The sequence below is a fragment of the Lynx rufus genome, unplaced genomic scaffold, assembly GCF_022079265.1.
Source record: "Lynx rufus isolate CCGP_SWC_20201006 ecotype Redwood Valley unplaced genomic scaffold, mLynRuf1.p SCAF_7, whole genome shotgun sequence".
Classification (NCBI taxonomy): domain Eukaryota; kingdom Metazoa; phylum Chordata; class Mammalia; order Carnivora; family Felidae; genus Lynx; species Lynx rufus.
This window is the reverse complement of record NW_025814889.1, coordinates 27,044,213-27,070,726: the sequence shown is the minus strand read 5'-3', so window position 1 is coordinate 27,070,726 and position 26,514 is coordinate 27,044,213. Positions and strand designations below refer to the sequence as shown.

The 26,514-nt window shown below is 45.7% G+C and overlaps 1 protein-coding gene across 4 annotated transcripts; it reads left to right on the top strand.

Annotated features, from left to right (window-relative positions):
• The first annotated feature begins 602 nt into the window (after positions 1–602).
• Positions 603–26,085, top strand: MAP3K8 (mitogen-activated protein kinase kinase kinase 8). 4 transcript variants are annotated; one of them, XM_047065599.1, is made up of 9 exons: positions 604–904; positions 3,587–3,676; positions 5,639–5,997; positions 12,877–13,044; positions 15,584–15,845; positions 17,533–17,639; positions 22,476–22,628; positions 23,264–23,510; positions 24,958–26,085. In XM_047065599.1, the coding sequence occupies exons 3-9, from the start codon at positions 5,662–5,664 to the stop codon at positions 25,086–25,088; spliced, it is 1,404 nt and encodes a 467-aa protein (XP_046921555.1). In that variant the 5' UTR covers positions 604–904; positions 3,587–3,676; positions 5,639–5,661; the 3' UTR covers positions 25,089–26,085. The 4 variants fall into 4 exon arrangements, with proteins under 4 accessions (XP_046921558.1, XP_046921555.1, XP_046921556.1 ...); XM_047065600.1 differs by lacking the exon at positions 604–904 and adding an exon at positions 1,186–1,353; XM_047065601.1 differs by lacking the exon at positions 604–904 and adding an exon at positions 1,428–1,860.
• Positions 26,086–26,514: the final 429 nt, after the last annotated feature.

The window sequence follows — 26,514 nt, the reverse complement described above, 5'->3', positions numbered from 1 at the left end:
CTCATTGTACGTGGACGTGAACCGAAACCTGGCCGGGTATGCCGCGCTACCCGCAATCGGGTGCACGGACCCGGTTCTGAGAGAAAGAAATCCAGAAGCCCACCTCGGCTCAATCCTCCCGGAACGTGGGAATGGGCGCAGGGAAGGGGTGGGGCCGCTCGCCCTCCCCGCCGCGGCCTGGGATTCCGGGGTAGCGCGGACGGCTGGAGCACGCTAGGAAATACGATCTTCTTTCCGGGACTAGGAAGGGGTGCAGTGACACGGCCGCGGGGCATCTTACGCCACCAGGTGGTCGGGTCCCCAACCCGAGGGAAAATCCCTAGGTGTCCCAGGCCACCATCGGGAGCCGCGGCTACAGTCCGGGGTGGGGGGGGTGGGGGTGAGGGTAGCGCTCCCCAGGTGGCGTGGCGAGTCCCAGCTCCAGTAATCCGCCAGCGCCCCTCCCCTCGCGGCGCTCCGCTCCTCCCTAGTCCCGCCTTCCGCTCCGCCCGGGCGCCCCGAGGACAAACGGGGCGGTGGGGGGGGGGGGGGACGGAATTTCCCAGAGCGGGGGCTCCGGCTTCCCCGCAACGCGGCAGTCTCTTTCTGTTTACGGAGTGAAAGGGGAAATGGAAAAGGCGGGGAGGCGGCGGCTGGCGTCCGCTGCACCGCCCCTCCGCCGGCTCAGACGCCGTGAGTCAGGGGCCGACGAGGGCGGCCAGGACGTGCGGCCTGAGCTGGCGGCCCCGCGCTCACTGGTACGCTCCGGTACGGACGACGCGCCACGCTCTGGGGCCGATCGCCCTGGCTCCGGCGTCTGCTGCCGCCGGATCTCGCTGCCCCCGCGCGCCCGACTCCGGTGGGCCGGCCACCAGCGGCGCACCGAGCCGTCGTGGGGCCGCGGCTGCAGCGCTTCGTCCGCCAGGTAACCCTGCATTCGGGGGCTTCCGGGGGGGGGTCTTTGTGGTCGCAGCCCTCCTGGTGGCGCGCCCCCCCCCACCTCCGACTGAGGGGCAAACTGCGGGGCTCTGGGAGGTGGGGGCGTGGCCGCCGCCCGCGCTGCTGCGCTTCCGCGGTTCGCGCGCGTCCCGGCTGCAGCCGGCACAGCTGGAAAGCACCTTGCGCAAGGGTCTCACGGGGTGCAGACTCCGACTCCTCCCCCTTCCTCCTCCTTCCCGGATCCCTAGCGCGCGAGCCGGGTAGGTCCGAGCAGTGCGCGGGGACGCAGAGACCCGCTGTCACCGCGCCTCCCGCTGCGTACGCCGCCCGGCCGGCCGCACTCTCCCCGCCGACCCCGGCGAGTGCGCTTCGGAGGCTGGAGACCCGGCAGCCGCCCGCCCAAATCGTGGGGGCTTTTATCATTTACAAGTCCTGGTAGGCTTCCCGGGCTTTGGAGAATAGGAGGAGGGGAGACGGGGTTGGCGGTTGGCGGAGCAGAGAACTTTTTGAATAGCTGAAACTTAATTTCGTGCTTATGTAACCCGGACGCTCTTCTGCGATTAAAGGGTCGTTGTAGCAGAACGTGAATGCTGGGCTTTTGGTCTACGAGAGAGTGTTAAGGAAAAAGTTATTTCACGGATGTTTCCCGCTGGTCATGCGATATCGGAGCTCCGAAATTCTTCTGTGTCTGGGAGGAGAACGACGCTTAGAAAGAAAGGCGTGCATAGGGATTGTCCCAAAAGTTGACAAGGAAGGCCAGGAGGTGTCTTTAAGAGAAACGTCTATTTCACTTTCGGGAAGAGATTTTGGCACAGAATTAAGAAGTGCTCCTAATAAAAACAGGGAAAGAAACACGACTACAGTTGCATTAGGCGTCTGTAGCCTGAGTCTCACGTATTTGCCAAGTGGAATATAATCTGATCCCAACTCTGATGGATTGAGGTTTGTATGCCTTACTTCCGGCAGATGGCCCTTGAGGACTTTTTCTTTCTTATAAGGCAAACTGGATAGTTGAGGTATCTAGAGGTTTGGAAGCAGATTGGCTGTGCTCGTCTACAGCTAGAATGTGTAATTCTGGGGCTTTTGGAGAAGATAGATATAATAAGAGGTGGGCCCCGAGGGGCAATGTACCGAAAACTGGCAGAAAAATCTTTCGAGTGGGAGGTAACACAAGGTGTAATTATCCTTTGTTAGGCAGAGGCATATGCCGATAACCTTGGCCATTTTTCATTCACACTTGCTAGGGATTTCTCAACTTTTGTTTACATAAATAGAAGTAGCCAAGAGGGTAACGTTAATGCTTAGGATAGGATTTCCTCTTGCTGATTTCTGAAATAATTCAAAGCAAATAATTTGGGCTGTATCTGCCCATTTCTCCATATCTAAGATTGTTGTGTTTGTCCACTCCGTTGACAAGTGGGGGCGTCATGAGGATTTTTATAGTAACCTCTGTGGGGGAGAGTCTTTATTGGTGAAATAGAATAGCTTCACAAGCCACGCTTTTTCTACATGGGTAGTCATCTGTAGAACTCCGAAATCATTAAGCGTGTTGTCTGCTTAATTAAGGCCTGAAAGTGCTGAGGCTTTAGCAGGGGCCTTTAGCAGGCTGCCGGGTCCTGGGGTTGCTGGGGTGCACTGATTTGCGTGGCAGGAGGCTGTGTTGCTAAGGAATTAGGCCTGGCTTCAGTGTCCTGCACTCCTCCGCCTCCCCCGCCCTCCCTCTCTCCTTCCCCCTCTCCCTCTCCTCTGCTCCTCCTCTCTTCCTTCCCCCCTCCCTCATCAGGAAACTTAGGAGTGTGTGCACTCAAACCTCGTAGGCTTCGGGTATAAATGCTTGAGACTTTCTGCACAGTGTAAAAATCAAAACCTGTCTTTCCTCTCTGGATCATCTGACTTGTAAACTGCGTGGACTTTTTTTTCTCTTTCTTTCCTGAGTCACGTTGCTACTAGGAACTTTATTTTCTCTCCAGTCAGCCATTTGCTAAGTCCAGGAGCCTTGGAACTTTTCAAGCCAGCGGGGGTCCTCAGTCAGGCTGGTTTTGCTTTAACTTCCTTTTCTCAGTAAATTCTACGGGCAGAAACTGCAACCGAATGGCCCAACGAAATTCAAGGCGAATGTTCCTCCATTAACCTAAGAAATTCCTTTCATAACTCAAGACTCCAAGAGCCTGCATCACAGTCTCTCTCAAAGACACAGGGAGGTCTCTGAGAGGAGCTCTCTAGATATAACTGTGGTGGTAACAGCTATCAAAGCATTTCAGGGGTTTCTACCTTTTTTTTTCATTTTGTCTCTTATTCTAGATACAGCCTTTAGAACCTAACTGTGGGGGCGCCTGGGTGGCTCAGTCGGTTGAGCGCCCGACTTTGACCACTCGGGTCATGATCTCGCGATCCATGGGTTCGAGCCCCGCGTCGGGATCTGTGCTGACAGCTCAGAGCCTGGAGCCTGCTTCGGATTCTGTGTCTCCCTCTCTTCTCTTCACCTCCCCCACTCGCACTTTGTCTCTCCGTCTCAAGCTCTCTCTCTCTCTCTCAAAATAAATAAGCATTAAAAAAAAAAAAAAGTGAAGAAGCCCCGGGGATTGGTAGCCACATCCCATTTGCAGATAAGAAAGACCTAAGCGTATCTGCAAAGCCAGGAGTCTGACTCAGTACTTCTTTTGTGCAGGGACCAGCAACCACAGATGACAGCTTATTAACCATGCAGCAGATACCTTGCACACCTGAACTTCTTTAAACCTCACAACCGCCCTATGAGGTAGGTGCTGTTATGCTTCCATTTTGCAGATAGGGGAAGTAGAGGTGCAGAGCGGTTCAGGTGCTTACCCAAGGTCGGGAGGCAGTGAAGGAGGCGCTGGGAGCCCATCCCCAGCAGTCTGAGCCAAGTGGAGCATCAGACGGCAGGGTGTGGGATTGCTCTCTGCCGACACAACTTGCGCAGCAGAAAATGGTCGTGGAGTAAGTGACTAGCGACACCAGATTGCCTGGTTCTTTTCTCAAATGAAATTCGCTCCGAGGCCAGCGGTGGGTTCCTGTGTTGCAGGTGGGTCCCCGAGGTAGGACATTTCCTGGAGCTTTGTACTTGAGCTCCAGTTGGGTGGAGGCCCGTGGCTTTAGCGTGGAGTGTTGGAGGTGTTAAACGGTTGTGCTTTTAAGAACCAGAAACATGGGGGCGCCTGGGTGGCTGAGTCAGTTGTGTCTGACTCTTGATTTGGGGCCCAGGTCATGGTCTGGTGATCTCATAGTTCATGGGTTCGAGCCCAGCATCTGGCTCTGCGCTGACAGTCAGGAGCCTGCTTGGGATTCTTACTCCTTCTCTCGCTGCACCTCCCCTACTTGTGCTCTCTTTCTCTCTTTCTCAAAATAAATAAGCCTAAAAAAATATTAAAAAAAGAAAAGAACTGGGGCGCCTGGGTGGCGCAGTCGGTTAAGCGTCCGACTTCAGCCAGGTCACGATCTCGCGGTCCGGGAGTTCGAGCCCCGCGTCAGGCTCTGGGCTGATGGCTCGGAGCCTGGAGCCTGTTTCCGATTCTGTGTTTCCCTCTCTCTCTGCCCCTCCCCCGTTCATGCTCTGTCTCTCTCTGTCCCAAAAATAAATAAACGTTGAAAAAAAAATTTAAAAAAAAAAAAAAAAAAGAAAAGAACCAGAAACATCTTTCAGAGAGGCTGTGCCTTCAGGAGCACAATAGGTCAGGGAGACATTCATGCCTCTGAATTCTCTTAGATGTCTTAAGTAAATCCTTTAACTTTAATCCTCTGGCTAGAACAGAGTTGTTCTAAAATCCTGAGGAACAGCCTCTTTTTTTTTTTTTTAACCTTTGCTTTACCTTCTTTTTCTCATTTATGGATCCCGAGGTGTAGCCCCCGATTTGCATATAAGAACTGAAATACAATATTAGCAGGTATGTAGTTAGCTGGCCTTACCCGTGTCTTGCTTAGGACTGATTCGGCTTTGCAGGCCTCTCCATAACACCACAGCTTCTAGAGGGTGATCAATCTAAGTATTAGATTAACTTTCTTGGGCCATTGAGATACATGCTTTGTGCTGTTAAGGAATTCTGGTCTCAAGAGGAGACGGCTGATTTCACAGGCTAAAAGAAATCTTCCCCTCTCTCACACTCCTGGCTGGTAGGATTTGAAGCTTGTGGTCCCCAGTCTACAGGAGGTGTTTAACTCATTTGCATCAGAATTATTCCTGAAACTTGACCTATCACCATCTGCTTACTCACATTAGAATCCGTTTTACATGTTTTTGGCTCCAAAGCCTGAATTGTATTTGCCAAGTGAGCTCCTGAATTTGATAAAATTGTTCTTTTTCTTTAAAGTCACCCAAGGCTGGGAAGCCACAGAGATCTGTGTGGGGAGGGTTGGTCTCTTGGGGGAAAGGTAGGGTTGGAAGCTGTCAAGGGCCAGGAGCCTTGGTATTTCCTGAAGGTTTGTTTTCAGTGGCTGTAGCTGATGCCACCAGTTCAGTGAGTGAGTGAGTAAGGAGTAAGCTCTCTGGATCTCAGGTTTCCCCTCTGTAAAGTGAACAGCTGGACTAAAGGTTATCTAAGGTCCTTTTCTTCACTGTCAACTTGAATTTACACCGTTGACACAGAGCCCTCCTTTCACCAACAGGCGCATGGAAGCCTGTTCCCAATCCTTCTATGTCAGTTTCCCATTGATCTTAATCGCAAATACAAACACCGTCACTAAGCGTTCGTGTTTTCTTTTGCAGACTCTCTAAAAAGCGTAACAGTGATGGAGTACATGAGCACTGGAAGTGACGATAAAGAAGAGATCGATTTATTAATTAAACACTTGAACGTGTCCGATGTCATAGACATTATGGAAAATCTTTACACGAGTGAAGAGCCAGCGGTTTATGAGCCCAGTCTGATGACCATGTGTCAAGACAGTAATCAAAACGAGGAGCGTACAGAATCTCTGCTGCTCAGTGGCCAGGAGGTGCCTTGGTTGTCCTCCGTCAGATATGGCACCGTGGAGGATTTGCTTGCCTTTGCAAACCATATATCCAACACGGCAAAGCGTTTTTACGGACACCGACCACAGGAATCTGGAATTTTATTAAATATGGTATGTTTTTTCCCGATCGTTGAGTACTGTGGGTTCAGCTTTGCTACGGCAGCTTCACTTAATGCAGAGGGGCATTTGAACCAGGCTTAGACTGGCTGCCAGGTATGACTTTTAAAAATGTGGTGTCCGTGAGAATCACCTCTGTGTTAAAGATGCAGGAAAGGTCTTCATTAGGAGTTCCACTTAAAGAACCTTTTCCATCTGTCCGTTGTACAAACAGGCCATTAAGAAGAATGTATTTTAACCTAACAATTCATTAACAAGTTCATTTGTTAGTTAGGCAGAAGTAAAAGCCTTAATGAGAATCCTTCGTCTGAGAGGGGGATGCAGACTTTAATTAATATTTTTGAAAGCTGAATTTTTTGCTCGTCTCTTGTCACATCTTGGGAATGTCCCGATGTTAATACTGGCTAACTTGAGTTCTTGCAGAAATGTAGTTTGCGGGCCATAAATAGCTATCCACAGATTCACTCTCTTTAATTGGCAAAGTATGAATGACAAATGAAATACCTCCTTAGTCATACCAGGTATGCAAATAATCCAAAATGTTGTGACAGTACTTTGTCACAGAAGTTGATCAGATGATGTGTTTGGGTGGGTCTGGGATTCTGGCAGTCTTAGTGGGTCAGAGGTGAATGTAGGTGCTGGGTAAAAGTCACTGAATTTTTTAAAAAGAACAATTGGCAAAGGAGGAGGTAATAACGTGCAAAATGTGTATATTGATGAAAGTAACTCCTTTTCCTTTGGTGCATCTGTGTGGCAAAATGGATAATGTCGGGGGAAGGTCAGTGTTGAATGATTAGAGTCTGGACAAAGTACTTAATTATTTCGTTGTTGGGTTTTGCTCTCTTTCTTTCTTTCTTTCTTTTTTTTTTTTTTTTTTTGTTTCGTGTACTGCATTCAATGAAAAAACAACACAGTAATTTAGGTCAGCTTTGTAGTATACTGTTTTGTTAGAAACCAGTCGTGTTCAGCTCTAGCTCAGTTTGGAGCAAGGTTACGTTTTGCATCCTTGCGTGACTTGCTTTGGTTCCAAGTTGTATGTAACAGTTGACGAAGTACTTTACCTTGATAATATTAGTTCTTCTTCTACATGGAGGTAATCCTCAGCTAGGAGCACTACGTGTTTTCTTAACTAAAATATAGGTGGAGAGTTCTGGTTAAAAAGTACCTATAATGAGAAATAATTGTATGTTTTTTTAATCTATGCATATGTTAAGATGGGTATTTTAAAGGAACACACGCAGAATACACAAAATTCTTTTGCTTATAAATATGTAGAGACTTAGGAACATTTCCTCCGGTCCATCAGATTGATGAGAGATGGGCCATATAAGTTCATTGGGGGTGTACAGAAAGGAATTCAGGAAAATTATAAAGAATACAAAGAAATAGCTTCTGGAAGGGTTTGAGTGGGGGGGGGCAATGCAGAAAAGGGGAGAAACAAAGACATTAGAAGGAAGTAGCAATTTTATCAGCAAAGGCTGAGAGTAGTATGTTGCCAGTCCCTGCCATGGGGCCCGTGCTCTATAAATGAACGGATGCTTATTCAGGAGAAAATTTAAGAATAGGACAGATGATAAAAGCAGGGACCTTTAAGACTTTAGAAAGCTTTTCAATTTAAAAATGATCAAAAACATAAAGCAAGGAGATTTAAAACTGGAGTAGAATAACAGAAGAACCTTAAAATCCACAGGAATGTAGACCAGGCCTCCCTGGGCAAATCAGCCCAGTGGTCGGTGGCTCTCGGGGCTGTGGTTGACTTTTCTGTCACTAAGCTTCAGAATCGGATACCTCCCGTGACTGCTAGTAACCTATGCCAGGCCTGTGCTTTATAAATAATGGCTTAGGAATCGTGATTTGCAGTGCTTGGTCTTTGGCAGTCGGAGACAAGATGAGGAAGGAGGCACAGCAGGCTTGTGACTCCCATTCGTCCTCATGTGGTGCTCCCCTGGGAACCATCCCCTGGGTAAGACCTTTGTCTTCCTGTGGCCCTCCCCCTAATACCCTTATCAAAGCTTTTCCACTCGGGGCTTCATTTGCTGCTGTCTCTTTGCTTTAAAAAATGATAGCTAATTATCTAACAGCCGGATAGATTCCAAGGTCAAATTGGTCTATGAAGTGCATCTACACATGGACCAAATGCTTTCCTTTCCAGTATTCATCCATTCATTCGCTAGACGTAGGTCAAATATCTACAGCGTATCAGGTACTTTTCCAGGTGCTATAGATCCAGTATGGAAGAATCTGTGCTCTCGGGGAGCTTACTGTCTGGTGAATGTGGGAGAAAAGTAAACAGGCAATTACAATGAATGCAGTGTGCTACTTCCCAGTACAACTACACCTTGATTGCAGTGGGGCTGCTCAGACGGGACGCCTTGACTTTACATAGCCGTGAGGGTGGGGAGGGGGAAGAGACAATGCCAGACAGGCTTCTACAAGGAATTGGTGCCTGAGCTCTCGAGTTGGAGTCCTCCAGATAAAAGGGGATGGAGAGAGGAGGAGAGTGTTCGAGGTGTAGGGAATGGCACATACGAAAGCCCAGAGGCATGGAGACGTCGTGTGTTTCTGGCAACCAACAACAATAAAGCCCGTGGAGTTAATGAGACTGGGCGGAGGACCAGGAATTGCAAAAATATCCCCCAGCCTAGGCATCTAATTGGCCTGCACGCGTATGCAAGTGCGCGCTATTTTTCTAAAAATAATATTCATAAAGATTCCACCCACGTCCAGCAGGACCTGGAGAAGAAGCTTTTGTAGACTAACCTGGGCATTGCTTTGTATGACAGTGCTGTGAGTTGTTTACACTCCAGACCAATTCATAACCGGAGTGGGGGATGAATAACCGAAAATGGGTTGCCAACACCAGACTCATTGGTGATTGTATGGGCGCTGCAGGGCCCCAGAGGGCTCGCTCATGGCTTCTCAGGCCTGAAAAAACCCTTAAAGATACTTGAGTCAAGCCCTTTGTCTGATGCTGGAATCACCCCGGTCTATCCAATAATTGTTGGAACATTTTGGTCTGTGCCTGAAAATGTCCTGTGACGAAGAGTTGATCGCATGCTGGGGCATTAAGTTTCATACTTAGCCCATTCCGACTGTAGGAAAGTCCTTCCTTCTAGAGAACTAAAATCCGTCTCTGAGTCCCCTTAGCCCTAGTCCTACTTTTCAGCCATAAAAGAGTGTATATGTTGGGTAGTGTGAGGGTACAGGCCCGTGAATGAAAGTGCCTGGGTGTGTATTTCAGCTCTGGCTTTAGCTCTGTGATTTGGGGCTAGTCATTACACCCCTCGATGGCTCAGTTGACTCATCTGTAAAATGGGCAGCATCGTAACACTTACTCTGTGGGGGTGTCGTGTGGGACAAATAATGAAGGCACGTGAGCTGTTTATGTATTGTGAGTGTTGAAAGGATGCCAGCTGTTGTCATGGCCGTCGTTGTCCACAGCTGTTACTCTCCTTCCTTAGGACAGTCTTTCCTATATTTTATTTATTTATTTTTTTAACGTTTATTTATTTTTGAGAGAGAGAGTGACGGAACATGAGCCGGGGAGGGGCAGAGAGGGGGAGGAAGACACAGAATCCGAAGCAGACTCCAGGCTCCGTGGCGCAGAGCCTGACATGGGGCCCGAACTCACGAACTGTGAGATCACGACCTGAGCCAAAGTCGGTTGCTTAACCGACTGAATCACCCAGGTGCCCCAGTCTTTCCAGTATTTTGAAACTTTAATGTTCCCCACATCTTCTCTCCTCTGTCCCAAACACTTCTCATTGTGTCTGCTACTTGTCACTCACTGGATCATTAACTGTCGTTGTCACCTGGGCAGCACCTTCTGAACTCAAGCCTGGGTCAGTGCCTGGCTTACAGCCCAGAACTTGAATGTGGCAGTCCCTTTGTTGTGTGATCAGCAGAGTGGAAAAGAGCCAGCTTTGCCTGTGTTCCCCATAATATGCCTCTTCTAAGTTGTATTCGTTTTGTAGCAGCCATAAACACAGGCTCCCTACGGAGTTTATTCTTCTTAAAATACCTAAGAGTTTTTCTCAAGTCCTGCTGCTGGGCCCAGTATTGTTGAGCGTCACTGATCTGGAGGAGATCCAAAGTGTGCTTATATGTCTGCGCTTAATGGTGGCTTTGGTAAGCTGAAGAACTGGCAAAAGATGAGCAGCGTGGACTTCCAGAAGATTATCTTGCAGGGACCCTAAAAGAAGAAGAAGGAAAAAAAAAAAAAAAACACATTGCAAACCCAAATAAGGGAAGGTCTAGGGCCAGGGGAAGAACCAGGGACTTTGCAGAACTACAGACTAGTTGGTGCTTGCGTATCACACTGTGTGTTTCGGGGTTTATCATCAAAGGAGAACCGGCCCTCGGAGGAGGGTCCCCAGAACATGCAAGATTGCAAAATCGGGCCGGAGGAACTCGGCGGTATTCCCTCTAAAGAGGCGAAGGCTAAGTGCTCAGTGACTTGTGAGTGCAGACTTTTAATAACTGGCTTTTGATCATGGCTTAGCTTTAATTCCAGTCTTCTAGAAGATCAGAGGCACACAAGAGCTGTGGCTCTGGGGTCAGACAGACCTGAGTTCGAATCCTGACTCTGCCATTGCCTAGTGAGTTACTTAACCTCTTGAAACAGGTTTCCTCATCTGTAAAATGGAGATAAAAATAGTACTTACCTCACAGGATCGTTGTGAGCCTTTGATGAGGCCGCAGGACAGTGCCTGGTTTGTAATTAGCTCCCAACAGGGGCACCTGGGTGGCTCCGTCGGTTGAGCATTCAACTTCAGCTCAGGTCGTGATCTCGTGGTCTGTGAGTTCGAGCCCCCTGTCAGGCTCTGTGCTGATAGCTCGGCACCTGGAGCCTGCTTTGGATTCCGTGTCTCTCTCTCTCTCTCTCTCTCTCTCTCTCTCTCTCAAAAATAAACTTAAAAAAAATTTTTTTAAATTAATCACCCAACATACGGCTGCTGTTATTCTCCTTTATCCCTTGGATCAGGTTGGGTTATAACAAAGTTGGACAGAAGTAGAACTTCTACGAAGGCGAATGATACCCTGAAGTGGATAACTAGAGTCTAGGTGACGTGGGATATGTAAATATTTAATAACAAGAAAGAAGCAATAAGCATGTACAGTGGAGTGCCATGGGTATGGTTCTGACTAAATGTGGAAAGGGACTAAATTTATCACGTTCTTAGCGTGCTGTAAAAAGAGGCCTCCAGTCACTGGAGGTGAGACACTTCTCGAAAGGAGGTCATATTTCAAACGAGGCAAGTCTATGGGCTGTCGTAAGTATTCGTATTCGATTTCCTGCTGGGGCTCCGTGCAGGAGCTGGCTCCGGGGAGTGCTCAGGAAATATTTCATTTTAAATTTAGTGACTTCACACTTCTTAGTATTGGAGCTGTCCTCTGCTTTGCTGCCTGACTAATAGCACACGCATCTGTTGCGGGGGGGGGGGGGGGTGCAGCTAAGATAGGCGGTAATGGAGATGCAATGAATAACCCTGGGATTATTAGAACTATTCCCGCGGCAGTGACCTTACGACAGGCCCACGCATCTGCACATGAATCAGGTGTTCATTCTTTTCCCATGTGCTCCACGTTCCCCTTTGGCCTCTTCTGCACTTGAAATAACTTAATGTCACGACAGTTTCATAGTTCCTGAATTCCTAAACTGAAGTCCTAATACTGCTAATTGCAGTGAGGAAAAATTTGTATTTTTGAGACCATGTATCCCTTGAAAGAATATTTTAAACCTGTTTTAGGCATGTGCTCCAGGTCATAATTCCCGTGGACTATCTTATTACTTTGTTTTCATTATAATTATAATTATTTCCCCTTGTAATTTTTTGCTCTCTTACAATTGAGATATTCTTGATGTGCAGCAAAATACAGAGACCTTAATTGTCCAGTTTGTTGAGTTTTGACAAAAGCACATACCCTTGCAGTCCACACTGCTACCAGGATGCAATTCTTTTATTTATTTTTTTAAGTTTATTTATTTATTTTGAGAAAGAGAGAGAGCACAAGTTAGGGAGGGGCAGAGAGAGAGAGAAAATCCCAAGCAGGCTCTGCACTGTCAGCTTAGAGCCTGACCCGGGGCTCGAACCCACGAACTGAGATCACGACCAGAGCTGAAATCAAGAGTTGGACCATTAACCAGCTGAGCCACCCAGGTGCCCCGGGATTCATCTCTTTTAATATTTGAATCAATTGGTTTTGAAACCTCCCAGTGTGTTTGCCTGCTCGGGAGGTCTTGGAGGTTAAGGGTCTCATAGCTGCCTCCTCACCACCGAACACACTGGCCGGCACATAATCTGCGCTCAGTAAATTATTCAGTGGGCGAGTAGATGAGGGATAATTCTGCCCTTACTTTATTTACGCAGCACTGTCAACTCATAGCTCTGGCATACCACATTATTTTCCAGAATCCTCCACGATCACCAGTTGATTTCCACGCTCTCTCTGTATGCGTCATGTGTGAGTAATAGCTATGCGGACTAACAGGTTAGCACATTTTAATTGGAAGCAAGTCAACTTGCAGTCACAGCTTATATTTATGCAATCTTTATTTTCAGCCTTTTGGTCGCTGTAGTCATGCTCCCTTGGATAAATAATTTTTAAAGTTTTGTTTGACAATGAATTACTCACCAGTAGGTGGAAATACTATCAGGTCCGACCAGGGATGTGTTTCTGTTACATGCTTTCTCTGTCTTGCTGCAGCTCTAAATATAGTCTGTGTACACTGTTAGGATTACACAACAGTGACATTAATTTCAAACACGGCGTGGAGGAATGCAATCTAAAGTAACCAGTCTGAAGGGTGTGTCTTAGAAAAGGAGTTTGCTGAAGTTCTCACCCTCCCACCTTTTTTTGTTGTTGTTGTAGGTAATCACTCCCCAAAATGGACGCTATCAAATAGACTCTGATGTTCTCCTCATCCCTTGGAAGCTGACTTACAGGAATATTGGCTCTGATTTCATACCTCGGGGGGCGTTTGGAAAAGTATACTTAGCACAAGATATAAAGACTAAGAAAAGAATGGCCTGTAAATTGGTATGTACTTTATAACCAGACATCCTGTAAAATGGAGATAAAAATAGTACTTACTATTCGTGTGTTCCTATGTTCGGTATTGTGGGTCTTACTCGTTTGCATTACTCAGAAGTTGTTACCATTTGACTGGATCTCATGTAAGGGTGCCCTGTCCAAAGGCACCTTTTCTCTTTTTCTCTTTCTTCGTCTTTCTCTTTCTCTTTTTCATCCTCTTTTCCTTTTGCTGTCTCCTTTTTTTTTTTTTTTCCCCTTTTGGATTTGCTTGCTGCCTGTGGCTGTTCAGCCCCTAACTCTGCTTACGTGCACAGTTGGTTTTACTCTAGTTTGCCTTGACAAAAAAGAAAGTGCCGCTGGCTTCTGTACCCGGCTTGGATATCATCATCCCTCTTGTGGTAGGGTGGAGTGGAGGGGAGCTATCCTGCAGGAGCAAATCTGTGTGCTGCTCCTTTAATCCCACCCACTGGGGAAGGGGCCAGGTAGGAAAGCAGAAGCTGGGCAAGCTGCCAGGCTTCTCGAGACTGTAGATTAAAGGGCTGAATTTAGGGGCCCCTGGGTGGCTCAGTCAGTTAAGTGTCTGACTTGGGCTCAGGTCGTGATCTCATAGTTCATCAGTTCGAGCCCTGCATTGGGCTCTGTGCTGACAGCTCAGAGCCTGGAGCCTGCTTCAGATTCTGTGTCTCCCTCTCATTCTGTACCTCCCATTAATGCCCTGTCTCTCTCTCTCTCCCTCCCCCTACCTCCCTCCTTCTCTCTCTCTCTCTCTCAAAAATAAATAGTAACTTAAAATAAAAAATAATAAAGGGATGAACTTAAATAGGCCAATTCTTGTAAAGATGCCATCACTTGTTATTAAACGGTCATTGCTGAGGTACCCCTGCTTTGGACATGTACCTGCCTAAGCTGGGCACATATACATACCCCATGACCCAGCAATTCTGCTCCTATAGGTACACACCCCATAGGCATGCACACGTGGTCACCAAAAGCTGTGTACTAGAATGTTCATCAGAGCACTATTTGTAATAGTCCCAAACTGGAAAGTTTCTAGATGTTGCAGCACGGTCTCTTTATACAATGGGATGCTGTACAGTGAAGAGAACACATGATTTACACCTGTAGTAACGTAGACGAAACTCATAAAGACATGTTAAGCCAAACCAGCCAGACAGCAATCTGCTCTGTGAGATTCCACTTCTATAAAGGCCCCAAATAGGCTAAATAGATCCATGCTGCTGGAAGTCAGGATAGCGGGTGCCCTTGGGAGGCAGTGACTGGCGGAGGTCAGGAAGGGGTTCCTGGGGTGCTGGTAGAGTTTTGCTTCTTGATCCAGGTGGTGGTTACATGCTGAAAATTCGTTGAATTTGCTAGTTAACCAGTTTTGTGCTTTTTTGTATGTCTGTTTTACTTTCAAAGGTTTTTAGACGTGCAATAAATTGAAGTCACTTTTGATTTGTTGACTATGGCCTTAGTCTATGTTATTGTAATTAAAAGCTCACCAATATACTGGCCTCATTTATTCCTTCAAAGAGATTTGCTAGAGTATCTGTTATCAAAAGGAAAAACGGAGGTATTATCACAAGCCATTTGAAGGTTGCATTTAGAGGAGACGTGTCTCAGTTGTCTTAAAAGAATCTGGGGACATTTTAGAAAGAGCTTAGAACCAAAGTGTCCTGTTGTACAGTTTTGTCAGAAAAGGCATGAAAAAATACCTTTGTTGTTCTCAGAGTACTGACATTCAATTTTTAAGCTGTATTTTTTTGTCTTAAGAACATACAGGGTGATTAACAACCCCTAGCAGATTCAAAAGAATGTAGATTGAAGAATGAGACCCCTTTGGTTGAGGCAGCTACTGTTAATGAGTTCTGTGTCTTTCCAAATGTCTGTGGACATGTGTATGTATAGCTTAAAAGTTTTTTACAAGTGGGAGCATAAAATACGTACTTTTGCATTTTGCTTTCTTTGTCGAACGCTAGATTTTGGAGACATTCCATTTCCATCTGCACTGAAAGATCTACTTTTTTCTTTATTAGTAACTTTGATTTTCCATAGAATAGATGGCCAGTGCTAGAGCATGAGCTGTGGATCCAAAGACATCATATTATTTCGTGACAAGTTGAAATATTGATGCTAGAGCCTAAAAATCTAGGTGCCGTAGAAAGTGTATGTAAAATGGATGGGAAATTATCACCCTTTCGATTCAATCATGGATAATTCTTTGGTTGGATTGCTACATTTTAAATGAAAATAATACTTTATATTTTGTTATTTTCTTCTTGTGAATTGTACAAGTTTGTACGCTTTGACCACCTTCACCTATTTCCCCAAGCCCCCAGGCCCCGGCCATCACCTAAAGCGGACATAATGTAAATGCAGGTTTGAAGTCAACGTTATTTGAACTTGGCAGTATAATTTCATGCAGATCCTTGAGGGATCCTTGGGGGCATTTATTTGCCTTCTGGTTTGTGGGTTGACCTCTATTATAGATATTTTTTCACTGTCCTGGGTTGGTTAGCATCTTACTGGTATTTCTGTGTTCTAGATCCCAGTAGATCAATTTAAGCCATCCGACGTGGAAATCCAGGCTTGCTTCCGGCATGAGAACATTGCCGAGTTATATGGCGCAGTCCTATGGGGTGAAACCGTGCACCTCTTCATGGAAGCAGGCGAGGGAGGGTCTGTCCTAGAGAAACTGGAGAGCTGTGGACCAATGAGAGAATTTGAAATTATTTGGGTGACAAAGCATGTTCTCAAGGGACTTGATTTTCTGCACTCAAAGAAAGTGATTCATCATGATATTAAACGTGAGTAACCTTTGCATGTGAACCTTTTAGGCTCTTAGATAGGAGGCAAATGGACTCCTCCTGTCTTTAATCCAAAGATCCTCAGTGGAGGGGAGGACAGCTGCCCTGGAGCACTTCTCACTGTCCTCCCCTGTGCTCCTGAAACATGTTTTAGAACCCAATAGGGTCGCTAAAGCTTTCAAAGTCATAAGGAAGGAGGATTATCCAGTTGTGGAAGATTAGAGCCACACATCTGTTGAGTCCTGGCTATGCCCTTGTTAATAAGGCTTTCAAAAATAGTAATTTACTTTAAACACACACAGAGTCCAGTCGTTTTTGGGAAACAAATGGCTTTTTAATTCTGAACACCATTTTGCCAATAATTCGTTAAACAGGCCTTCGCTGACTGCTTTCTAGGGGTAAGAGATGGTGGGAAATACAACACACAGACCCACTGTAAACCCTTAATATTTAATGCTAAATCGCACTAGTGAAACTATTACTTTAACAAAAAATGGGCATTTTACTTTTTCATTTTAGGAAAGTGGCATGCTAATCATATGCTTATATCTTAGAATTTGAAAGCCAAGCTCGTAAGCATTATATTTTTCCAACTTTATTGAGGTCTAATTAACATATAACATTGTGTAAGTTTAGGGTATGTGATGTAATGATTTGATGTATGTGTATATTGCAGAATGATTAACACAATGAGATTAGTTAATACATCCATCACCTCACAGAGTTATAATTTGTGTGTGTGTGTGTGTGTGTGTGTGTGTGTGTGGTGAGAACTTTTAAAATTGACTTGGGGTGCCTGGGTGGCTCAGCTGGTTAAGCATCCAGCTTTGACTCAGGTCATGATCTTGCATTTGTGGGCGTGAGGCCTGCATTGGGCTCTGTGCTGACAGTTCTGAGCCTGGAATCTGTTTCAGATTCTGTGTCTCCCTTTCTGTCTGCCCCTCCCCTACTTGTGCTCTCTCTCTCTCTCTCTCTCTCTCTCTCAAAAAATAAAACTAAAAAACATTTTTTTAATCGACTCAGCCACATTTAAATATATAATACAGTATTATTAACTATAGTCACCCACGGTGTATATTTTACCCCCCAAACTGGTTCATTTTACCACTGCAGTTTTGTGCACTTTGACCACCTTCACCCATTTCCCCGAACCCCCAGCCCCTGGCCATCACGATCTGTTGTCTATTTCTATGAGTTTAGTTGTTTGAGATTGCACATACTAGTGGGATTCATACAGCTTTCATCTTTCTCTGTCTGACTTATTTCAGTCATTTCACTTGGATCTTCAAGGTTCTTCCATGTTGTTGTGAAAGGCAGGATTTCATTCTTTTTTATGGCCGAGTAACGTTCTATTCTATTGCATGTACACACATATCATATTTTCTTTATCCACTCATCCATCATGTACCCTTAAATCGTTTCCATGACTTGGCCATTGTATCTTGAGCGTTATTAGTGTGTGCAACCATTTACGCCCACATCGACTGCGTTCTTGGCATATCTAAAGTGATTTTCACTTAAATTCTCACCCAGATTTATCCTGCTCTTTTGAGTATAATATGATCATCCTGGTAGGGAGCACATTTTAGTCTATTCTGATTTGGGACTCACTGTTTTGGATGATGTTTTTATTTTATTTATGGGTATATAGACAATTTGATACTAAAAAATTGTCTTCTTTTTATAGCTAGCAACATTGTTTTCATGTCCACAAAAGCCGTTTTGGTGGATTTTGGCCTAAGTGTTCAAATGACTGAAGATGTCTATTTTCCTAAGGACCTCCGTGGAACAGAGGTAATTCTATTCCCCCAGGGATGGTCGATGTCTTTTTAAGAGTAAAAATAAAAAATGTTCTAGCGTTCATGCAGAAAGGACTGAAAAGGGGGTGAAAAACCATTGCATCAAATAGGATTATCACTGGAGCATATTTAGTGAGCACTTGCTCTGTGCCAAGTACTAATTTTAGCATTTTAAATGAATTATATTATTTAATCCTCGTAACAAATTACCTCGTTATTGGTAAATATTGTTCTCGTAGGCAAACACTATTAGGATTCCCATTTTACAATAAGGGAATATGCTTGGAGGGGTTAAAATAAAGGGCCCAAAGTTACTCAGCAAGTGACAGATCCGGTACTTAAACCAATTTTTTTCGGAGCCTAAATATCGTCACTTTTTACGATAACTAATATATATATATAGTCTCAGTGTAACTTGTAATACCGTCTTGGTTCAAGCATAGCCATAACTGACGTAGTTACTAATAGTATATATTGAGGACCAACCACATTTTAGGCTTACCTTTCATTCTAGAGAACCTGTAATGAATCTCAAATTTATTATAGCACAAATAAATTGTATTTGAAGGTCCAAACTAGCTATAATTAAGTCAGTGGTGAAGCAAAAGCAAAACCAAACCACAGCCGTTTCTGGATGTAAATGAGATGCATGCATGAGCTTTCAGCTAACGTATTTAATTTAACGTACGCATGATTAGGCTGAACAGTTGATTCATAGAACAAGCGTCTGTTGAGCATAGCTATGTGTCAGGCTGTTGTAGGTATCAGGGATGGACCACTGGACAACGCCAGCAGGGACCATGCCTTTGGTGGTATTTCAGCAGCCCCCACTCTTTGGTGAAGGGACCTGTTTTAAAGTTACCCGAATTCTTCAAAAAGCAACAGTTTAGGGGCACCTGGGTGGCTCAGTCGGTTAAGCGTCCAACTTCAGCTCAGGTCACGATCTTGCGGTCCGTGAGTTCGAGCCCCGCGTCGGGCTCTGGGCTGATGGCTCAGAGCCTGAGCCTGCTTCCAATTCTGTGTCTCCCTCTCTCTCTGCCCCTCCCCTGTTCATGCTCTGTCTCTCTCTGTCTCAAAAATAAATAAAAACATTTAAAAAAATTAAAAAAAAAAAAGCAACAGTTTAGTTCATAGTAGACTATGATGGGTGTGGGGTTGGATGCAAATGGTAAGGTAAATGGGTATGGAAGCCTCCTCTCTGGTTCGTGTCCACCACGGTAGGGTGCTTAACTATTAGAGCCTCCCAGCCCCAGGTTCTCTCCCTGCTGAAAATGTCCCCAGCAAATGGGGAGAGGGCCCTTGGCTGCACCTTTACCTTAAGATCACCGGGTCAGGGGCGCCTGGGTGGCGCAGTCGGTTAAGCGTCCGACTTCAGCCAGGTCACGATCTCGCGGTCCGGGAGTTCGAGCCCTGCGTCGGGCTCTGGGCTGATGGCTCAGAGCCTGGAGCCTGTTTCCGATTCTGTGTCTCCCTCTCTCTCTGCCCCTCCCCCGTTCATTCTCTGTCTCTCTCTGTCCCAAAAATAAATAAACGTTGAAAAAAAAAAAAAATTAAAAAAAAAAAAAAGATCACCGGGTCAGTCTTGGTGTTCAATCAGATGACAACCGTTAGTCCAGCTGGTAGGCGCAGTGCACTGAACGCAACCGCGGTATAAAAACAAGCAGGCAGACTTCATCTTAAACCAAGATTGTGGGAGCTTTTTCGTAACTCTCTCAAAGCAAAGACTTCTCCTGGGCAGCAGCAGAAATTGCTGATAGTACTGAAGTTATTCCGGAAAATACTTGAGAAAGGATCCTTGATAAGTTGTCTGTGAGCAGAGTAATATTTAGAAGAGAAAACTGTAAACTTCTTTAAAAGAATGTTTCAGTCCCCAGATCTTAAGAACACTTCACCAGAGCACAAAATCTAATTAAGACTTAATGCTTACGACATGTTTTTTTTGGGAAATGTTTCAGCATATTTTGGCATTACTCAGAAGTTCAGATACATGACATTCTACCCTTTTTCCTGGAGTCGGTTTGAGAAACAAACTATTTATGGTATTATAGATAGAAAATACCTTTCTCTTCCCGGCAGTGTGATCAAACTGAACATTTTGCAATGGCTGGAGGAAGATATGTCTTCTCTGGGATTCTCTAGCAGACAGAGTGTGTGTGCTTGGATGTGAGATAATGGCATAGCGTTTGCTCTTAAATAGTATTTGGATTGAGTTATTTTCAGCAAATGTAAATTGCTTTTTACAGAGTGCTCAACTGACTTTAATGTCCAGAGTTATCAACTTTCTTCAAATCAGCCTGCATTTACTATCTGTGTATGGTACTCACAAGTCAAAATTTGATGAGTAAGGTGGTAAAGTCACCATTAAAAGCTTTTAGCAAGACTCTTCATCTTTAAAGAGTCAATAAGATGTCATTTGCCAAAGTCAACTGAGCAGAGTTACTTTCCATTAGAACTTGATCACTTGTCGGGGGGCGGGGTGCCTGGGTGCCTCAGTTGATTAAACATCTGACTTCAGCTCAGGTGATGATCTCATGGTTTGTGGGTTCGAGCCCCACATTGGGCTCTGTGCTGACAGCTCAGAGCCTGGGGCCTGTGCTTTGGATTCTGTGTCTCCCTCTCTCTGCCCCTCCCCCACTCATGCTCTGTCTGTCTCTCAAAAATAAACATTAAAAAATTAAAAAAAAAAAAACAAAAAAAAAAGGAACTTGATTACTTGGCTACTGCATAGCCAGAGATGATTTCTGATCCCTGCTGTGTAACTCACGAGTGCAAACACTGGTCACCTGTCTTTGATCTCTCTCCCAGCATTCAGATTCAGAACAGGGCTAATCTGGCATATGTTCAATCTATTGTTTTTTAATTACATGGCAGAGAGAAAGAATAAATAATGAATGCAGATAGCTAATTGGAACAACTTTTATAGCATGGTTCTTTTTTAAAAGTTCTTATTTCCTTCTGAGTCTGTGTTTGGTCTTACTTGATAGAGGTTAACACGTTAATCATCACACGCACGCGCACACACACACACTTTGCACAGTCTCTTTCTGTTTCTGATACACGTGTTGAGAGGTGAAGCCTTGACCCCCAACCGACAGGTTCCCTTGCTCTAGTGCCCCAGGCCTGAGGGGTGCAGGTCTCCGAGAGCCTTCCATGGTTCCCACTGGGCCTGTTTCATGCTTGCCGTCGGCCAGCCTGAAGAGTTCTCGAACGCCATGCCCTGCCGCTCCCGCTCTCCTAGAGCTTGAGGAAGCAGGAGCTCTGAGCCACGGAACTCTGGGGGACCTGCCCGGCGCGGGCAGCGGTCAGGTCGCCAGGTGGGTGGGACGCTGCATCCCCAGATCCACCACTGACAGCCTCCAGAGCTGACGTCGCCCACGCCGACGGGCCGTACGTGGCCTGATCTTTGCCTAGGAGAGCAAGCCAGCAGGGAGGAGACGAGCATCCTCCATCGACAGCTAAGCCTTCCCGCTGCATCTGTCGTTTCGCTTTGTGATGATATTTAGTAAGAAAGTCTGTTGGGATGCAAAGGCGGTGCCTTTACTTTAGGAAATGCTTGAGAACAGGGAGCTCAGTGTAGCCTGTTTGGTGAGACAGACAGACAGAATGAGCAAGGGAGGCCAGGAAGTGTGTTGTAGGATACTGTTCAGGATGGTTAGGATGGGGAAACTGGGAAATTTCCCCAGTTTTTGTAAGCCAGTTGTTTTACTTACTGACTCTGAAATATATTCCAGGAACACTTACCCCTTTCTCCATATTCAAATGATGGACAGCATGAAAATATCTTAATGCTAAATATGGATATTTACTCTATATTTATGTCTGTACCAGCCATAAATATGGATCATTGGCTACGAGTGTTTGCTCTCTTTCTTTCTTTTTTAAGTTTAGAAGCAAACGCTTCTTAGAGAAACTATTTCTGAAACTAGCCCTACTTTTCCAGCATGAAACCAAATAGAACTTACAGAGTGATACAATGTCACACCTTTAATATTTAGTCACCGGCTACATCGTAGGTAGAAATGAGAAGCAGTTCACGTAGGGGCACCTGGGTGGCTCAGTCGGTTAAATGTCCAACTTTGACTTAGGTCGTGATCTCACGGTTCGTGGGTTCGAGCCCTGCGTCGGGCTCTGTGCTGACAGCTCAGAGCCTGGAACCTGTTTCGGATTCTGTGTGTCAATCTCTCTCTCTCTCTCTCTCTCTGCCCGTCTCCTGCTTGTGCACTCTCTCTCTCTCTCTCTCTCTCTCTCTCTCTTAAAAATAAATAAACATTAAAAAGAGAAGAAGAAAAAGTAGTTCTTATCAATGACAGGACCACTTTTACAACATTACCTGCTATTTTAAGTTTTTCTCTCCCGTGTGATGGGTGTTAATACCCTAGGTATTTCTGCTACCTTTTATTACTGCAGATCGTTAGAGGGTCGGCAGTTTAATGACAAACATGAAGTGAAAAAGTGGATTTGTAGTATCCATTTAAATATGCAAGGAATTGGTGTTTTAATAGAAAAATTAAACCAAGGTGGGTGCCTTCCAGAACCTTGGCGAGTGGGTGTCCCAGGTGGGTCCTTGGCTGCCGCGTGTTCAGTATGTTCAAAAGCGGTGCTTTTCATTAGGCTGCAGAGACGTCTCGGGCCCAAGTTGCTGGCTCCCCGAGGGTGTCTGTGTCACTCTCCCTAGCGTCAGGGAACACAGCAGTGACACAGTCTTCTGAAGGACTGAAGCGTGCAATAAATACGGTAAAGCTGGAGGAGCTAGCTTCCAGAACTGGCTGAGGGAAATGGACCCCCAGACAAATGGAGGGAGTCAGACTGATGTTTTCTGCTTCTTTTTTAGATTTATATGAGCCCAGAGGTGATCCTATGCAGAGGTCATTCAACCAAAGCAGACATCTATAGCCTGGGGGCCACACTCATCCACATGCAGACAGGCACCCCGCCCTGGGTGAAGCGCTACCCTCGCTCTGCCTATCCCTCCTACCTGTACATAGTAAGTAGAGGGTCAGCCAGGGCTGGGGGCGCGGGGGAGTTCTGCCCGCTCGGGAGAGCCGCCGTCCCTCCTGTAGCCCACCCGAGGGGAAGATGTGAACTGGTGACCCATGAGACGGAACTGGAAAGTTCTTCCCGTGTGGAGCAGAATCCCATTCCTGCAGAGAATGCATTGCTGGGAATTTACTAAAATCTGCACCGGGCGTCAGTTGCATGCTATTCTGTTATACGTGTCATCCTATAGTGCCACTTAGCGCCGTCCGAGTAGCATACATCTCCGAGCCAAAGAAGCTGTGTCTGTTCTTTGTCCACTTTCAGAAAAGACATGTTAGATTATAGATCCCCAAGCCAGCCTGGCACATAGCGAACCCTGCAACTTCCATTTTACCATCGAGAGAGAGCAGATACGTCCCCGTTACGGCACGGTGACCCTTGAACATCGTTAACCCACAGAATTCGTTTAATTCGGGGGCTCTTAAGACATTCCGGGCAAACGTGGTTAAGACAGGACTGTGATGGTGCGGGGCGTGCGGTGGGAGGCAAAATGACTTTCCAGGTCCTGGTAACTGGAACGCTTTTCCTGTTGAGGGTGTATTTTCGTACCACTGGTGCTTAAGAGAGCTTGTTTGCTGCTAGATCCACAAGCAGGCGCCTCCGTTGGAAGATATTGCAGATGATTGCAGTCCCAGCATGAGAGAGTTGATAGAGGCCGCCTTGGAGAGGAACCCCAATCACCGCCCGAGGGCAGCAGACCTGTTAAAACATGACGCCCTGAACCCCCCCAGAGAGGATCAGCCGCGCTGTCAGAGTCTGGACTCCGCCCTCCTTGAGCGGAAGAGGCTGCTGAGCAGGAAAGAGTTGGAACTTCCAGAGAACATTGCCGGTATGGACACCCTCCTGTGCCCAATGCCCCCCTGCTTCCCTTCTTTTTCTGTCTGCATCAGACTTCTGATGGAGTGCACGAAAGCACTCGGAAACAAAAAACTGGAGTGACTTCTCGAGTGCCGTAGAGTTGTTTGAGAAATTTAAGCAAGAAGTTTAGCAAAAAGCATTTAAAAAAAACAAAAATTGGCTAATCGACCAGCAAATCAGGGCATGGTTCAGTGCAAATGCAGGTAGCCGCAGTCCTCGAGAACTGCCTCTGACTTGCTTTTTTGCAATAGGGAGTATCATGTGCCTTTAAAAACGGATCGAGGGGCACCTGGGTGGCGCAGTCGGTTAAGCGTCCGACTTCAGCCAGGTCACGATCTCGCGGTCTGTGAGTTCGAGCCCCGCGTCAGGCTCTGGGCTGATGGCTCAGAGCCTGGAGCCTGTTTCCGATTCTGTGTCTCCTTCTCTCTCTGCCCCTCCCCCGTTCATGCTCTGTCTCTCTCTGTCCCAAAAATAAATAAACGTTAAAAAAAAAAAAAAAATTTAAAAACGGATCGAGCAGGGCAGTTTTGCTGTTGGTTCTGAACAGACTTTTATTTAATTCGGTTACGGTAAAGCCACATCAGTCCTTGGTTGGAAACATCAAGATGAAATACTGAGTCTGAAGTCAACTTGCATTTTTGTCTTCCTCTGCCTAAAACCTCTTTGCCAGCTATGAATCTTTCCCACTTAGGAAAGTCAGTACGCATTCCAGGAACGCTGAACATGCACGGAGCGTGTTTCTATTTTTATTATTAAAATCTGTGGCATTCTTAATCCATTTAGGTCCAAACCCAGATGTCAAGCCTGGAATGTTTATTTGCATTTCATTGTCTTCTTGTCTGACTTTACTGTATTTAAAGAGAACCATCTGGGGCATTGGAAAATACGCCAGAATTTCTAGCTAATTTCTTGTCATCGGTGACTCTTTTTCGAACCTTTTTGTCTGTGTCATACTACCAAAACTAGCCCATAATATTCAACTCTAAGTCTACCGTTTTTTTTTTTATTTTTTATTTTTTTTATTTTTTTTTTTCAACGTTTATTTATTTTTGGGACAGAGAGAGACAGAGCATGAACAGGGGAGGGGCAGAGAGAGAGGGAGACACAGAATCGGAAACAGGCTCCAGGCTCTGAGCCATCAGCCCAGAGCCCGACGCGGGGCTCGAACTCACGGACCGCGAGATCGTGACCTGGCTGAAGTCGGACGCTTAACCGACTGTGCCACCCAGGCGCCCCTAAGTCTACCGTTTTTTAATAAAACCATAGCTCGAACACTTATTTCATGAAGACCAAAGTTTCCTCATACCTCCCCCCCCACCCCTGCACTCCCCCCCTCCCCAGCCGGAAGGAACAGGTATTTATTATTGAACATGTCACCTGATCATTTATTTAATTTTTTTCAATGTTTTCCTTTTCAGATTCTTCATGCACAGGAAGCACTGAGGAATCAGAGATGCTAAAGAGACAGCGTTCCCTCTACATAGACCTTGGGGCCCTGGCTGGCTATTTCAACTTTGTACGGGGTCCGCCAACACTAGAATATGGCTGACTGATTTTATCATTTTCTCTAAATAATCAAGACTCAGCGTTGGTCTCCTGGAAGCTGGTCCTGCTGAGTCTACACTGGGGCTCTGGATAACGAACTGTGCCATTTGTTAGCTGGCCGTGTGGGCTCCTGTCACTCATGAATGTGACTCCACATGGCTCCCATGGGTTTGATGTGTGAAGCCACCCTGGTAGCTGCCAGGTCTAAAGGTTCTCATTTCTCAGATGGTATGACTCAAAGGGAGCTGAGGGTTCATGGCAGGATCGTTTCTAGTGACTGATTCCATTCACTGTGCACTTTGCTCACCATTTACAAAATACCAACCACAAGGATAATGTGTTAGCCTGAAATTACCATTCTTGGTTCTGATTTAAGTACGGGAACTTCATTTAACTCAGAATAGTTGGCTTGTATATATGGGTGTATATTATAACTCCTCGAGCCTTTGTGGGTAGATTCTAGTATAAATTAAAGTCGTCATATTTTGGGTGAATAGAACAACTTGAATCTTCTAGCAATAAGCTGAACTGGTGTCTCAAAAATGGCTCCTTATTCAGGAGCCATCTGACAGAAGCCACTAGTGACAGGTTCTGTTATGTTCCTATGGAAACATTTTGTACTGTATATGCTATGCTTAAAACATTTAAAACATGGTGTTTTGAATGTGGATAAAACTGTGTTAAACCACATAATTTCTGTACATCCCAAAGGATGAGAACGTGACCTTTAAGGAAAATGAACTTTTCTAAATTCTTAATGATGCTACTTTTGTAACTCTCCTGAACACTTCCTCGTAAGCATTTGTATATTAAAATAGCATACTGTGTATGTTTTATAGCAAATGCCTTCATGAATCTTTCTTACACGTACACATATTTTTAACATTGTAATTACGTCAGTATTCCTACCTAAAGTGCGTTTTTACGTCAGGCAAATGAAACCGGCACTTTTATCCAGCGTGATTGGTCAAATCAACAATAAACTCAGTATTTTGCCTTAATTCTTGTGGAGAGTGCGATTCTCAGCTGGGACTGGGGGTTGGTTATGGAGGTTGGGATAGAGGTGGGAGGAGAACGTGTATCACGAGGAAGCAAAGAATACCTGAGCGTTTGCAAACGGTTCGTATGCTCCTCGTCTGTCACTGCTGCATTAAGCCATTGTTGTCACCTGGGTTACACCGCATACCTTCGGCACAGTGGTGCAGAAAAATACTTGTTAGCCCCCGGTGCAGGCCAAACCTGGTTCTATTTTGCATCTTGTTTTTATACATTTATACTACCTTTGAATATATGCTCGCATGTCCTATGTCTGTCGTTTGTCGGGTAAATAACTAACTTGTCTTGTGTTAGTTATTAACTAACCTTACCGTGTGAGGTAGATTTCAGTCGAGGACACAAATTCTAATGACGAGTGTCAGATAGGAGTCTGA